This window comes from Takifugu rubripes, chromosome 13 (genome assembly GCF_901000725.2).
Source record: "Takifugu rubripes chromosome 13, fTakRub1.2, whole genome shotgun sequence".
NCBI classification, from domain to species: Eukaryota; Metazoa; Chordata; class Actinopteri; order Tetraodontiformes; family Tetraodontidae; genus Takifugu; species Takifugu rubripes.
The window spans coordinates 2,568,589-2,585,399 of NC_042297.1; the positions used below are offsets into that span (position 1 = coordinate 2,568,589).

Sequence of the window (16,811 nt, forward strand, 5' to 3'; positions counted from 1 at the left end):
TGCTGACCGCTGCTGTGAACACACACAATCACACATGCTGACAGTTGTGTGTAAATACCGCTGGTATTGGGTCCGGCTAGGTAAAATGAAGTTGTGTAATCCTTCGGCAAAGATCAGCGATGGACAACAGAGCTGATCTGTGCAAGTCCCTGATGTGATCTCCGCGCGCTCATGTGTGTGTGTGTGTGTGTGTGTTTCCTCTGTTAATCTTTGTTTGCCTATGTGTATATGTGTGTGTGTGATTGGGAGTCCCTGTCCAAGTCAGATGGGGGAATGGTGAGGCTTTGACTAGATATTTGATTGTACTGACTATGTGTGTGTGTGTGTGTGTGTGTGTGTGTGAGAGAGAGAGTGTGTGTGTGTGTGTGTGTGTGCGTGCGCGTGTGTGCGTGTGTGTGTGTATGAGAGTGATGTTGAGGAAAGTGAGATAAAATGAGTAGAAAGACAGTCAGCTAAAATAAGCACAGACACACACTCATACACACACACACTCATACACACACTCACACACACACACACACACACACACACACACACCCAGCACTGCAGGCAGGTCTCTGGGCTGGTTAGGTGACTAATGGTGCTGCTGAACTATCACTCCTGGAGGGAGGAACTTGGAAAGCACCTGCAGACCAAAGTCATGCTCAGCGGCTTCACACTAACACACAACCTCTGTTGGCTGAGTGTGGGGACACAATCTGGCTTTTGAGACGGAATAACTTGGATTTATTCCGATTAAGATGATTGTGAGGTGCCATCACAGCCGCACAACGGCGCTTCAGATAACTTCTGATTCTCAGCGTTTCCTTGGCATCACGAACGTCCTCATGAACTCCACAGAAGACGTCACACATCTACAAAGAGGTGGACAAAAAAAAAAAGTGCAGAATCCCCACTGACGGTCTAAAAAAAAGAGAAATTGCGTTTAAATGTTTGCAGGCCGTCTCAAAGGTCCTTCGGATCCACCGGAGTGAGATCATGCATCATGTGGAATGCGCAAAGACTTAGTATCCTGACTGAAGGCAAATAAATCTAAAGCGTTTATGATGATATAATGAAAGATTTCCATGAGTTTTATCCTTCAGGACCAACACGAGTCTCGTCTTTTAATGTGAGCTTGTTTATACAGTTGCTGCACAACAGCTCCCTGCTGTTTCAGCTCTTTTATGTTTTATTTCCATGTGAACGCACCAAAGCAAGGAGCTGACGGAGGCATCTCTGGCCAGGGTGGAGGCCGTTCCATCCCATCCACAGCTTCCGTTCCACTCACAGGAGCTTATTTAATCCACTCTGCTAGCCAAAAGATGGGTTCGTCATGGCGAAAGCATCAGGGTTTATGAATGAACCCTCGAACCAGATGAAGCGTCTGCAAGAGGTTCGGAGATTGAATTGTCCGTCCGTCTGTCTGCCTTCTCAACAGGAGGGTCCCCCCGTATGAGCCTGGTTCTACTCAAGGTTTCCTCCCATTAGAAAGGAATTTTCATCTTTTCGCTGCTGCTTGTTGGGAGGTCGCACAATCCGTCGGTTGGTTGTTAAAACAGAAGAACCAGATCTGTGGCTAACAGCAGGTTAGCCTGTGATGAAACACATGTTCACGGCTCCGTTTTTAGATTCACCTGTGAATCAGCCCAGCGCACAGTCACCACTCATCTGGGCTCGTAGACGTTTGCAGATAAGCCAGGATGAGAATGTTTACGTGGCTGTGACAGCCCCATCCCCCAGGTCCCTCCTGTCCCTCTGCCCCAGTAATTTCCCACTCTACCTGCCCCTGCTCCACTCTCCCTGCCCCTGCTCCACTCTCCCTGCCCCTGCTCCACTCTACCTGCCCCTGCTCCACTCTCCCTGCCTCTGCTCCACTCTCCCTGCCCCTGCTCCACTCTCCCTGCCCCTGCTCCACTCTACCTGCCCCTGCTCCACTCTCCCTGCCTCTGCTCCACTCTCCCTGCCCCTGCTCCACTCTACCTGCCCCTGCTCCACTCCACCTGCCCCTGCTCCACTCCACCTGCCCCTGCCCCTACTCCACTCTCCCTGCCTCTGCTCCACTCTCCCTGCCTCTGCTCCACTCTCCCTGCCTCTGCTCCACTCTCCCTGCCCCTGCTCCACTCTACCTGCCCCTGCTCCACTCTACCTGCCCCTGCTCCACTCAACCTGCCCCTGCCCCTACTCCACTCTCCCTGCCCCTGCTCCACTCTCCCTGCCTCTGCTCCACTCTCCCTGCCCCTGCTCCACTCTACCTGCCTCTGCTCCACTCCACCTGCCCCTGCTCCACTCTCCCTGCCTCTGCTCCACTCTACCTGCCCCTGCTCCACTCTACCTGCCCCTGCTCCACTCCACCTGCCCCTGCTCCACTCTCCCTGCCTCTGCTCCACTCTACCTGCCCCTGCTCCACTCTACCTGCCTCTGCTCCACTCTCCCTGCCTCTGCTCCACTCTCCCTGCCCCTGCTCCACTCTCCCTGCCTCTGCTCCACTCTACCTGCCCCTGCTCCACTCTACCTGCCCCTGCTCCACTCTACCTGCCCCTGCTCCACTCCACCTGCCCCTGCTCCACTCTCCCTGCCCCTGCTCCACTCTACCTGCCCCTGCTCCACTCTCCCTGCCCCTGCTCCACTCTCCCTGCCCCTGCTCCACTCTCCCTGCCCCTGCTCCACTCTACCTGCCCCTGCTCCACTCTCCCTGCCTCTGCTCCACTCTCCCTGCCCCTGCTCCACTCTACCTGCCCCTGCTCCACTCTACCTGCCCCTGCTCCACTCTACCTGCCTCTGATCCACTCTCCCTGCCCCTGCTCCACTCTACCTGCCCCTGCTCCACTCTACCTGCCCTGCTCCACTCTACCTGCCCCTGCTCCACTCTCCCTGCCTCTGCTCCACTCTCCCTGCCCCTGCTCCACTCTACCTGCCCCTGCTACACTCTACCTGTCCCTGCTCCACTCTACCTGCCTCTGCTCCACTCTCCCTGCCCCTGCCCCTGCTCCACTCTACCTGCCCCTGCTCCACTCTCCCTGCCCCTGCTCCACTCTCCCTGCCCCTGCTCCACTCTCCCTGCCCCTGCTCCACTCTCCCTGCCTCTGCTCCACTCTCCCTGCCCCTGCTCCACTCTACCTGCCCCTGCTCCACTCTACCTGCCCCTGCTCCACTCTCCCTGCCCCTGCTCCACTCTCCCTGCCCCTGCTCCACTCTCCCTGCCTCTGCTCCACTCTACCTGCCCCTGCTCCACTCTACCTGCCCCTGCTCCACTCCACCTGCCCCTGCTCCACTCTCCCTGCCCCTGCTCCACTCTACCTGCCCCTGCTCCACTCTACCTGTCCCTGCTCCACTCCACCTGCCCCTGCTCCACTCTCCCTGCCCCTGCTCCACTCTACCTGCCCCTGCTCCACTCTACCTGCCTCTGCTCCACTCTACCTGCCTCTGCTCCACTCTACCTGCCCCTGCTCCACTCTCCCTGCCTCTGCTCCACTCCACCTGCCCCTGCTCCACTCTCCCTGCCCCTGGCCCTGCTTATAAGCCTCCCCTGCACTCTCAGTCTTTGCCAGGTTGTTCTTCAGCGGTTCCATGCAAGACTCTCCAGCTCTTCTTACCTGCCTGACCTCCTGTTGCTGAACCTGTTTGCCCCTGACCTGCCTTCACTGCCTGTCTCCCGGTAACCTCACCAGCCTTCCGTCCCTGACCACGACTTCTGCCCCAGCGTTTCTGGTTCCTGTCTTCTCACCTGGCCCTGACTTCGCTGCTGCTCATCCCCAGTCTGCTCCGCTACATCGTCGGCCTCATCTCCTGTAAGCTCCTCTCTGTCGCTCCTGCCCGCCGTAAACGGAACTGTACGGTTCCGAGGGTTCACGTCCTCCCCCTCGGCTCCACATTCCGGCTCTGCTCGACCCACTCCCCTAGCCCGACACCCATAGACTTTGTGTGGGCCCTGAGCCTGAAGAACGGACTGTTTCCTGTTTCCTTGTCTGCCTGACTTCCTGTTTGCCTGTGTACTCATAAAGGGTCACTACCAACGGTTCCAGCTTTCCAGAGTGCTGTTTTTGGGTCCAAACTGCACCCGTCACAGTGGCTGGTTGTTGGTGTCAGACAGACCTCTAAGATCCGGTCTGGGTAGATCACGAACTGCTGATCTACTGGGATTTTCACCCACCATCTCCAGGGTTGACCCAGAAAGACCCCGAAAAGAGCAGCAGTTGTGCGGAGGAAAACGCCTTTTTGATGCGAGAGGCCACAGGAGGACGGGCCGACTTTTCGAGGTGACAGAAACGCAACCGCGGCTCAAATAACCAGAGAGAATACGTCTTGACGGAGCCTTGCCGGAGATTAAGGACACACCGGTGCCTGGCGAGCGCACGTGCACACCAGTCGCTCAGCAGCGTGCCTATATTACATTTACACTAATAGTTATAACTATAAAATGTGATTGTGGCTACAGAGAATGTTGGGTTTTTTTTTTGGTGTTTGACTGGACCGAGGCGCTTCAACAAAAAGGCTTCGCCCAACTGTTCCAAAACCACGTTTCCACTTGGCCATTTCCATTTCCAAGCGTGTTTGTATCTGCTGAAAGAACCATAAAAAAAGTATTATTTGTCATGATTTGACACGTGAGACTCCGCAGGCAGAGGTGTTTGCAGGGCATGTGATGGCTTTCACTTTTATTCACTTTACGCTGGTTATTTCCACTCCTTTATAACCTTCTGGCGCTGCCAGAATTGACAGGCATTACAAAGAAACGCAGCATTGCCTGCAGGTCTTGCTCAGTTTGAATGGCTGAACAATTCAGAAGCATTTAAACTCAATTTTGAGTGGGACTATCCTCAAAATAATGTCCATTATTATGTGGACTTGTGACTAAGCTGATGGCGGCTCAAACGATCCGACTGTAGGTGTGAAATCCTTGGCCAGAGGGCAGGGCCGGACTGAGACTTGGCCAGGGGAAGCATGTGGGTGGAGAAGGGCGCGTATCATTTTCCTGCTAATTCTTTCATTTGCTTGTGTTTCCCAGATCAGAGCAGCTGAGGACAGATGGTTCACCAACATGATTTAACCTGAGGCTGGAATGATGATCTGTGGCAGCCAAACACAGGGCTCTCTCCCACATCCTGACAAAATAGAGTTGTCATTGACAATTCCAGAATACTCCCTACAGACGGGGGGGGGGACTATCTAGATTGAAGGATTTCAGCGCGGGTTGGCTGTAAATACCAGTGAGGGGACTCCTAATAAGGCCGAGTCTCACCAACGAGTTAGAAATGGCTCCCATTAAGGAAGCCGACACTCATTTTTGCTTCGACATTGAACTATTACCATTTACCACGTGGAATCAATGAGATACAAATAAAACCCGGCAGCTTTTTTAAATGCTGTAATTCAAATTGAATTCAGCCTGAGGATGTTGGATGTTTTATGACAAATGAAGTTATATATATATGTTAGGCAGTGCCCTGGGGGGGGGCTGGTGTTAAGCGTACGGTTTAATTGCTGAAGGTTATTGACACAAAAGCCCAAACCTCTGCTGCGCTGCTCATGCTTTCCAAACCCTCACTGGCTCGCACCAACAGCAAGTAACGGTGCTGGTCGCTCTCGTAGTCGATGGGACGCGTCAGGCTGATTTCTCCCGTCTCTGCCGAGATGGAGAAGAGGCTGCTGGGATTGATGAGGAGACTGTAGCTGATTGGTTTGTTCTGGAAGGACACGACAGGTGTGACCAGGAATCTGCGGAGACGGGGACAGTGGGAAAAGCACAGGCTTGAACTCAACAGACACATGAGTTGGAACAAAACCTCGCGTTACTCATCCAGATTGGTCGATCAATATCTCTGTCCAGGTCAGTCGTACAGTTCAGACCGTTCATTTTCCTTGTTGGGGGAGACAATATGTGATGTTCTGGATGATTCTAGGCTCATTTTGCATTTCTTCGGAAGACTCGTCACTAGTGGTACTGTGAGGAAGTGTCTGCAGCCCATAAATGACCCCCGTGCACTGCAGCTCCTTCAAAAATCCCCATCCATGAGCACAAGTTTTGCTTTGACACCCGGCAGAGTGTCAAGACGTCAGGCGCCAGGCCAGTAAAGCAGGAAGGGTTGGAGGGGGCCACCCATCAGCAGGACCGCTAGCTGCACCTTTAGGTAATGAGGAACAAGTGGTGGGCTAATGGTGCCTGTGCTCACAGGTCAGCCACGTGTAGCCTCATTAGCATGTAGGAATACACACTACTGGGGGCGTATGACGTGATTCAGCCTGCTGGATGATCTCACCTCTTTGCTTATACAGTATGTATGATGTATGCTACATCTTATGGCTTAATGAGCTAACCTTGTATTGATTGTTTTTGCTTCTTCTCAACACGCCGCAATAGTTTCAACGAGGAAGCCAACGGAATTTTCAGCCAAAGCTGCATCACCACCAGGTCTGTTAGAGTGTTTACAGACAGTCGGGTCACATTTGATGAGAACAATGCTGCCCCATGAAGCTGAGGGAAGTGTCCAAATGTGATTGGGAGGACCACAATTATTATTAATCAGCAAATTAGCGATGGCAGAAACAATAAATGTAGCGTTCCTTGCTGTATTTCAGCGCCCTCAACCTTAGACACTGTTTGCTGCTACAGAAAATGAGTTGCACTGCAAACCTCAGCGACTGGCCCCCGCTGTAAATTGGATTTTGTTGTGGCCAATAATTTGAACAGGCGTGGATGTGGTTGTGAGGCTCCCGTTGTGCAAACGGTCTTAAAGCACAGCCGGGCAGAAGAGCCAAAGACTGAATGCAGAGCAACAGAGTCAACTGCAGGTGAAGAGAAGTCAGACAACCTTCTGTAGGCAAAATAAAGACACGAATATGCTTCAGTAAAAGACGTGCACGCCTGTGCTGTTTGGTTCAGGCTTAAAGAGTAGATGCGTAGTCGTGATGACTCGTAAGAGCTTTACTTCTGCAGTCATGGCTGAACAAATCCATCGTTGATTTTGCCAAAAGCAATATAGTTGAACAGGTTAAGAGGAGAAGAGAGTGCACAGTAAAGTTTGGTTGAGTTTTTATTTATTTTTAATGTGCAAAATAATATGGGGGAGGTTTAAACTACACAACCTCTATCCTGACAAGCATGCAGCGATGATGAAGATGAACGTAAATATGTGGAGTAAATATGCAAAAGTTTATCGAGGTCCTTCCTTTTTTGGGAGCCGGCTGGCTATCAGGAAGTGATTGAAAGCATTTGATGGGTTCTGCTGTTCACCTCGCACGCAACGAATGAGGAAAAAGGGATGGAAATTGAACGCGTTCTGAGAAAATAGTGCATGTTCCCTACTTGAAAATCAATCTGTTGATGTCAGAGACACGCAAGCAGGGCCGCATCCAGCTGTGTGCACATGCACAAGGAAGTCATCTCAAACCCATGAAGCCGTCTGCCGGCGGCAGAAAGCCGGTGCTCCCGCGTGCGGATGTGTGAAATTTCAATTCCTGCGTGGTCTGGAAACTCACGGCTGTCCGGCGGGGGTGTTCTCGGCCAGAGCGATGGTGAAGGAGGCGTTGCTGAATTGTGGAGGTCGAGATCCAGCCACCACAGAGAGCACGGCGGGAACGCTGCGGCTGCCCAGTTGGTCCGCGGCCACGACCGTCAGCAGATATTCCCTGTCCTGCTGCAGGGGAAGGCCCGTCGTCCGCACTTGACCGTTCTTCCTGTCTACCTCAAAACGGCCGTCGCCACCTGCAACGAGAACGAGGTTCAACACGACGTAGGCGCCCGTTTTACCAAAAAAATGGGGAATTAACGCACCCCTGCCCTTTGATAATGACATCAAAGACAAATAAACGCAAACAAAATATATTTTGTAGCATGAGAAGACAATTCCAAGCTATTTTCAGGAGAAATCAAAGGTGAGCGTGCATCCTGAACCTGATCTCTTCCTCTGGCCGTTGAGCACGAGGAGAGCGCTCATAGCGTGCTGTGGCCCAGCGTGCACAACAACAGGCCGTGTAAATGCTGCTGCTTTTCATACGCTGTCAAAAGCTTTGTATATGCATGCTGAACATGTGCCAGAAAAGAGATGGATTCGACCGGACAGCCAAATCCACGCTGTTGAGCAGTGACATGCAGAAAGACAGCCAGCGTTGTGTTAAAATTCATGAGCTTATGTAATATAACAGGCTGCAATAAGACTTAAATCCAAAGGACAACGTCTTCCACCGACGTTTCAGTCACCACAGAAGTGGTCGGTGAGGAACTTCAGCAATCTTTCGCTCAAAACTCAAACTTAACTCAAGAATGGACGAATGTGTTGGCGAGTGTGTCGGTGAGAAACCAACATTGGTGCAGATTTACTGTCAAATATTCTTCCGTTTTTCTACATTTGGGCGATTTGCAATGCAAATGATTTTGGATTTTATCAGCCGAATAAACTCGGGTCATTCAAATGTTGTGGTTTATTTGTCGGGAAAACCTTCATCCACCCACTGATCTCACGGTCTGAATGTAGAATGCAGGAGAAAGGACCCACCGTCTGACAGGAAGTACTCCACTTCGCCGTTGTTGCCTTCGTCGCCATCTCTGGCGTGGAGCTTATAGACCAGGGAGCCTGCAGGGGCGTCGGGGGAAACCACGGCCAGGTACGGGGACGGAACCATGACCCATTCGGGGACGTTGTCATTGACGTCCATCACAGTCATCTCCACCCTGACCAGGTACCATTCTGGACCTGAACAGAGATCAGAGACTCAGTGTCATCACATCACCACCTAACAGACGCTTCGGACTCAAACCTTTCCTGAGACGTCAAGCACCAGTGATGTTATTTCTTGCGTAGTTTTTCTGCCCCCCACTCCCCCTTCTGTATTCATATACAGGTATCACCACCTTCAGAGCTGCCTACTGACCTCTGACCCCACTCACCCACTCAACTTGACTCTACTGGCAGCTTAATTTACTTAATATAATGTATTTCTGTAGGTATTCTCTATGATCTATGCCTATTCTCTCTTCTCCTCTCCTCTCCTCTCCTCTCCTCTCCTCTCCTCTCCTCTCCTCTCCTCTCCTCTCCTCTCTTCTCCCCCTCCCCCTCTCCACTTGTCTCCTCTCCTCTCCTCTCCTCTCCTCTCCTCTCCTCTCCTCTCCTCTCCTCTCCTCTCCTCTCCTCTCCTCCCTCTCTACCCAGCCCCCCATCAGCAGGAGGGTCCTCTACATGAGCCTGGTCCCGCTCAAGGTTTCTTCCTGTTAAAGGGGAGTTTTTCCTGCCACTGTTGCTTGTCTGGGGTCAGGCCCTGGGACTCTGGAGAGGGTCTTGAAACAATTGTGATTGTAAAAGATGCTATATCAATAAAGATTGATAGATAGATAGATAGATAGATAGATAGATAGATAGATAGATAGATAGATAGATAGATAGATAGATAGATAGATAGATAGATGGATGGATGGATGGATGGATGGATGGATGGATGGATGGATGGATGGATGGATGGATGGATGGATGGATGGATGGATGGATAGATAGATAGATAGATAGATAGATAGATAGATAGATAGATAGATAGATAGATAGATAGATAGATAGATAGATAGATAGATAGATAGATAGATAGATAGATTGATTGATTGATTGATTGATTGACAGGAGGGCTGCGGCGGACAGGTCACCGTCGTGTTGGGGGGGGTCAAACACACCACTCTCTCACCTCCCTGTCTCCAGTCAGCCTTATAAGTATATTTTTTTGCCGTGCTAGAGGAAGTCACTGCTGCTGCAAACCTTCGCAACGCCGCCTGTTCAATAGCTAATAACTATTGTGGGAACATCGTAAATAATTCATCTTGAAATCATAGTTGCTGTTACATTCAAATACAGCGTAGAGTTCCTCTTTAATGACATTCTGCACTTTTTTTGTGGCTGTTTGGGTTCCACTGGCGGAGGTGAAACGTTCAACTTCCTAACAGAGGCTGCGGAGCACTTTGTTAGTTTATTGTTCATGCGTTACTGAACGGGCTCCCTTTGAGGAGCGTCTATTCGTAATCGATCGCCGTCTCCGTGCTGCACAGCCAGCAACCCAAAAAGCAAACACTTTAATACGAGTTAAAAGGAGCCCGTTTCATGTGAGATCATTTGATTTGAACTCTGCAGAACACAACAGTGTCCAGCTGCACTGACTTCTGCTCCACAATAATCTTCCTCTGTTCAAACGGCAGAAGGCAAACAGCAGAACATGAGCTTTTCTGAGCTTGGAGGAGATCCTCAGTGATATATTTGTCGACTTGTGGTAAACAGGAAATGCTCTGCCCATGTTTGCAGCAGGTACAGAGGGAACAGGGACCTGAGCTGGGTCCATTCTATTCTACATGAATCCCTGCAATTATCCTGGCCCAAGAGCACGAATCTCTGTTACCAACACGCACAATTATTCAGATGAGGAAGACTGTGAATGATGAAAGCAGTGAAGGTGGGTTGCAAGAGGATAGATGGGGGGGGAGCATTTTATGAGTTAAGTGATTACTAGTCGTGGTTGAATATTGCATGAGCGGGATTAAGAGTGAGAATCAGAGGCTGGGGAAATGGTTGTTATAGAAACAGCACAGCGAAAAGTGGAAAAATTAAGAGGAGAGAAAGAGGGAATGGAAAAACAATGAGCAACCAACCGCATAAATCAATGACATTAGAATGGAGGCGAGTGAGGGAATATAAAAGAGAAAAACTGTGAACGGACTTCAAAAGGAAACAGAAGAGGCAAATTAAGCAGCCGCATCACACCAAATCTCCAGCCTCATTCTGGCGGTCGGGAAGATTCACAATTAATTGGCAAAAGGACAATACAGCTGGAGGGGAAGAGGGGAGAATCGGAGATCGTGGGGCTAATACGCGGAGCACTGTTGGATGCACATGCAAACACAGTGTCACGGCTGCGGGCAATCGCGCCCGTGAGCCGCCTCGCCCCGCACACCTGTTGTGCATCAGGACTCCAATGAACACTCATCTTAAACCCCAGAGGCACACCTGCTCTCTGCCAGATCGTTATTCGTTCCCGATGACTTTCCAACGTATTCCTGTTCCTGCCCGGTTCCGACCTTGCCTGTTCCTGACCATTCTGTTTAGCCTGCTCCCCGGTCTCGACCTTGCCTGTTCCTGACCATTCTGTTTAGCCTGCTCCCCGGTCTCGACCTTGCCTGTTCCTGACCATTCTGTTTAGCCTGCTCCCCGGTCTCGACCTTGCCTGTTCCTGACCATTCTGTTTAGCCTGCTCCCCTGTAAACTCTGTCTGCCTTCTGCCCGATCTCGACCTCGCCTGTCCCCGACTATTCTGTTCTGCCCGCTCCCTGGAGAATCCTGTCTGTTGTCTGTGTCCGACAATAAAGCGGTGTTCAGCCAATCTCGTGTGTCACATTTGGGTTCTCATCTGGTGCCTGACACACAGATCATCAGTGGCTGAAACTAAACAACGGTGACATTTTTACATGTGACTCTGACATTTATATCCATCTATCCATCAAGCTTGCAGATGAGCCCCGACCATTCCGAAGAACTGGCTGCATTCCTCCTGTGTTTTATGCGATAAATCATTTTTATATTCATTCCCACATTCTCTGCGTTCTCCCTCGTCCCTTTATGTCCTCGTCCTTTATGGAATCACCTGCACAGCTGACTCCCAACCATAAAGCAGAAGTCAGAGCGAACTTGCAATACGTGGTGATTTTTCAGTGTTCTGATCGGGTTCTTTTCTCACACATCTCCAGTACAAAGTCTCCTGAAGCATTTGTCAGGATCCCAGCTCCTCCCGGCCGCTCACGAGTTGACAGTTACTCTCCTCTTAGTCCATCGACTCCCTCAAATTCAGCTCCAGCTTTGCAGTAAATCTCCTGAAAATGGTTAGAGAAGCTAACACGTGCCCCGATGCCCCAGCAGAGCCTCGGCCATGCTAACCTCTCCTCTTTCTTCTGCTTATCCTGGATCACAGCACTGTGATTGCAAGCAAATCCAGGTGGTCTCTATGCCCCCTCCCCCACCACGCTCCTCCTGGGGGAATTGGAACCCCACCACATGCCAGATGGATGGATATTCCATCAGGGTCCACCGTCAGATTCTTTCCAAATGTATGTGTAACTGCACACCTGCCTTGTTCTTGACACATAATTAAGTAATTCATTACAGTATATATGTTATAACTTGCCCGTATAGTTAAGACACATGTTCGGTTTGAAGTAACTTCCTGTGATGGGACTCCCTCGATGTTTACTACTTCTCTAGAGTCCAGTTTTCAGCTTGTTATGGGGAATAAACTCAAAATAACTTGTCAGCCTGCACTGTATAAACACATAATTGGAAAAATTCTGGTTGCAGCTGCTACGTTCTGATTGCATTCAAAGTGTAGTCAAGGTCGCGGTTTATACAACAGTCCAAATGACGAGTTGTAGGCTTGTCTGGTAAACCTGTCCTTTAAATCCCAATAATATGAAAAGTTCAGGGTGTAATTATCATCCATCGTTCACAATAATAAATAACAGATTTGATTATAACGTGAATAAACTCGCACCTGAGAAAATAAATCATAATGGTTCCATCCTAGAGAGGAATATTAATATCTGTCCACTGTGGAAACGCATCAGTTCTGACCGCACGCTAAGAACCACTTGTGCTTTTTGTTGTTTGAACTTGCGGAAATTCAAAGTGTTTTCACACTGAATTGAATTTGAACCAGAGGTCAACTGAGGCCACGCCGAGACCGGCCTGAAAGGTGGTCTGGGCGGTCTTGGTGTGATTCATTTTCCTTCTTATTTTTGAAACACATAATTGAGCGACGGGAGGAAATCGTACATAAGGACGTGACCAGTGCAACAACGTGACGTTTATCTCTCAGGGGTAAAACAGAACCAGAGGTCTTCCTCTGTGGGGACATGAAGGTCTCCCAGTGGTGCAGAATTCACACCAGAGTGAAACCCAACATGTGTGAATGTGGCCCATATTAGCTGAATGTTTATACAACGTATCATTTTTCTTTCTTCTGGTGCCATTATTGGGTCCACACCAGTAAGTGTGAAAACAGCCTCTTTTACGGGCATTTGCATAATGAATCCTGCAGTTTAATCGTAATAATAAGCACATCAACATCCTGAACTGAAATTCGCTGCAAACAATCTGCTGATTTCACCATAAGAACAGCATCATTTGGCTAGCAGAAGAACAATGTATTTTAGCTAGCGTGTTAGCTAAGGATGAGTCTGCCAAATTTGTCGGCTTGCTGGTGCCCTCACAAAAAAATGCAAGTTGGACCAGCAAAGCCAGTGAGCTAAGACCATGCTGAAGACCCAGCAGCTCCTTTTTAATAAACCACTGACACTTTTTTTCAGTCATTATCAGAACAACACTGGCAGCGGGCAGGCGGTTGCAAGCGTGTTACTCTGTGTAGCGACGGCGACGAGGAGCGCGTCCCCTGTCAGAAGATGTGTCCCAGCAAGTGTTCATTGATTTATCGCTGCGCGAGTGCTTCTCGCAGCACTTGGACCAATCTGTCGACATGACAGACAGGTGTTCTTGCAAATCGCTTTTGCTAATTTAAAGTCAAAAAAGGTCCCCACGCTTTTACCACTGAAATAGAGGCATTCGTGACAACAGCATTCCCATTTCCACAGTATAACCACAGATGGGGCACTGGCTTTGGTAGCGCTCCAGGTTCATTACAGCCTCTTTTTACTGTATCATCCATTAAGCAGTCAAGCCGTGAAGACGTTTCGCTGTAACAACAGTGGTGATAAGGGCTGTAAATCCCATCAGAGCAACAGGACTTATTATTTCAGTATTATTTCGAAGTTATGAGGTTGAAGCTGCTCCCTGATCTGACTCTGTGCCGGCCAAGTCCCGGGAAAGTGTGGCAGCAGTTTATGGATCCGTTGCTGCCTGCGACCGCTTCTTCCTGAATTCACATAACGAGAATCACGAAGACGCCACTTGACCTGGAATTCCTCGCAGACCTGACGGCCAAACTGAATGAGCTCCGCAGGGGAAAGACAGCGATGTGGCGCACAAGATTAGTGCTGTCAGCACATTTAAGGTCAAAGTCTATCCCTGGATTTCTCAGTCGGGAAACTCGCACATTTCCCCGTTCCTGTGGAGAGACTTTTACACATTTTTGTCCACCTCAATATTTGCCTGGGACTCTCAGAAACTCATTCCTGCCCGCTGACACCGGCACACTAGTAACTGCAGTAAGTTTCAGGAGGCACTTTCCTCCCTAAATGTTTCCATTCCACACACTGTCTTTTCCAAATTAATGCAATCACTCGTGCATAGATTCTTCATTAGAAGGACTATTTTATAGGGGGTTATATATAGGGTTAGGGAAGATGGCCGCCCTCTCCTGGTTAGGGTTAGGGAAGATGGCCGCCCTCTCCTGGTTATCCGCGGGCAGCCGCTGCCCAACAGTTGTCCTTGTGCGTATGGAGAGATGCCGCCTCCTCATAAAGCGAAAACACTAAGATTGCTCGATTGCCATTTTTCAGCCGCATATTCGATGGCCTGCAGTTTAAAGTAAGCCTTATTAATATGCGCCTCGCTTGACCGGCGCCATTTTAGGGGATCCTTACGTGTAGGTGTGCCGCTAATCGATGGGCGGAGCGTTTACCGTAGTGCACCCACCAAAGGCGCACAGCAGATTTTGGAACTCAGTCCACACACAAGGCGCTCCATATTATAAGGCGCACCGTCTATTTTTGAGAAAATCTCAGTGTTTTAGGTGCGCCTTATAGTCGTGAAAATACGGTATATGGGAGTGTTGGTGCAGACAAAGGGGAGAAGAGGAAATCACGGGCAGGTTTGGTATCCAGGATAGGAAGGACGGATGGTAGACTCTGCCGAAAGGAAGAGGACGATTGTGGAAGACTTACTTTCTTCCAGAATGTTCAGGGACACAGGATGACCTGTAAGAGTGGGGATGGAGACCCAAATGGATAAAAAAGGAGTGGGACAAGCAGAGCATGATAGATGTAATGGAGGAAAGGCTGGTGTGGATGGTGTGGACCTGCTCTGGGGAGCTGGATTATCCCTTTTCTCCAACCACCCCCCCAAGTTCACGGGAAAATGCTGAACAGACATTTCTCCTTTGATGGGGACTTTAATTATACCTGACAACACAGATGTGTGTGTGCGCAGAGATTTGCAGAAAGAAAGACAATAATAAATAAATGATAAAAACAAGAAAAAAAAAAAGAAATACAACCAGAGACAGAAAAGACAGAGGGAAAACAGCACCGAAGGCCAGTTAATTAACTGCGCTCTGTGAGGATTACTAAAGACTGCTGGACCCTCGCTGGTAACTCTTCCATCCATAATCTCTTTAAAAGGAAGACTGCTGCAGGCTCGGTGACTTTGTCCACATTTTTACATAGTAATGCCAATTAAATCAAGAGATGAGACAGTGAAAAAGATGGAGAGAGAATTAAGCTTCAGGTCTTACACTAATTGCGAATGATACAAAAGGTTAGCCAGTCATTTCACTGTTCACTCTTCCAGCACGCTTGCTCATAATTGAAAACATTCACGCCGCCAGTATTGTTTACTAAATGCAATGTTGCTTCATACTTCACGTGGAAATGTTACTCCATGAAAAATCCCTTAAACGAACACAAGGGAACATGGACGCGTGATCTATAGGTGAGAACGTATGAGAGCATATGAGAACTCATTCGTTCCCTAGATGACCTCACACATGGCTCAATATGCCCCCCCCCCCCCCACACACACACACACACACACACACAACTCACTGTCGTCCGGTCCTCACAAGTGCATAATTGAGACGCACGGTTGCGCAACATTAGGTGCACGGTGAGCACCGTTACGTGCGAGGCAAAGGCAACAGCAGCTGTACTCTGACACCACACACGCCTTGTTCCGGCCCCACGTGCACGTGAAAATCTTGCTCAGGGCCCCCGTTTGGCCCCGCTGAGAACAGCCTTCTGCTGGTAGATTTAGACGACAGACAAGACGTGAGCAAACGTAGAAACACATTTTCTGCGCAGCAAATAAGCCGAAATGATTCTTATTACTTATTGTTCTCATATTATTCACTTAAAATTTATCACCAGTAATAAAAAAGGACAAATGTTATTGTCTCCCTGTGGATGTAAGACTTTAAGTGTCTTTAAAAAAGCCCACTATATAATCTGATTTATATTTTAGAGCAATTATAAAACAATAAAAAACCCTCATCTTGAGTCAAACTTTCTTTTCTAAATCCTCAATGGTGATTCAAATAAAATGTGCAAATATGGAAATAAGTCAGGAAGCCATCGAGTTTTAAAAAGGTCCGTTTCGCTGCGGCTTTTGGAGTATTTTAGACTGGAGTTGCGTTTGGAACGAGGGGTGAGTCTGAGCTGCAGATGTTTGGATGGAGGGAGGTCCACAGGGTTGGAACACATATGGAAAATACTGAACTCGCCCACGGTGCAGCAGGCTCTGCTGGGGGCAAGGATTTTTTATTTATTTATTAGTGGGTTTTTTTGCAATCGGTAGAAAAAATAAAGCAGGATTCCAGCCTCTGACTACAAACTGTGTTGGTGCTGCAATGCTGCGACACTCGAAGTGACAATTTAGCCGGAGAGAGCTAAAGTTTCCGTCAACAGATCGAGCTGGCTTAAGTCCTGTAAGACAATTATTTGTCAATCCCTTCTTAAGATTACTGTACTTACAGGTACCAGGTATTGTTTACAGCCTCCGCTCTGCTGCTCCGGTTCAAAGGTATTAATCTTCATCCCCTGTGACACAAAAGCACTTCTGAAAGACATCGTGTCCTCTAGTTAAAAAGCCACTAACTACTGAATCCCTTAATCAACTGAGAACATCATGACTCGGGTCAGCATG

At 49.2% G+C, this 16,811-nt stretch overlaps 1 protein-coding gene across 1 annotated transcript in view; it reads right to left on the reverse strand.

Moving 5' to 3' along the window:
• Positions 1–16,811, reverse strand: part of LOC105417221 (neural-cadherin-like) — a 166,302-nt gene that overhangs the window by 108,022 nt on the left and 41,469 nt on the right. The window contains exons 2-4 of the mRNA XM_029846556.1: positions 8,475–8,672; positions 7,459–7,684; positions 5,493–5,697 (exon numbers count right to left, since the gene is read on the reverse strand). Coding sequence (XP_029702416.1) covers positions 5,493–5,697; positions 7,459–7,684; positions 8,475–8,672 — 629 coding nt within the window. The remainder of the gene's footprint in view (positions 1–5,492; positions 5,698–7,458; positions 7,685–8,474; positions 8,673–16,811) is intronic.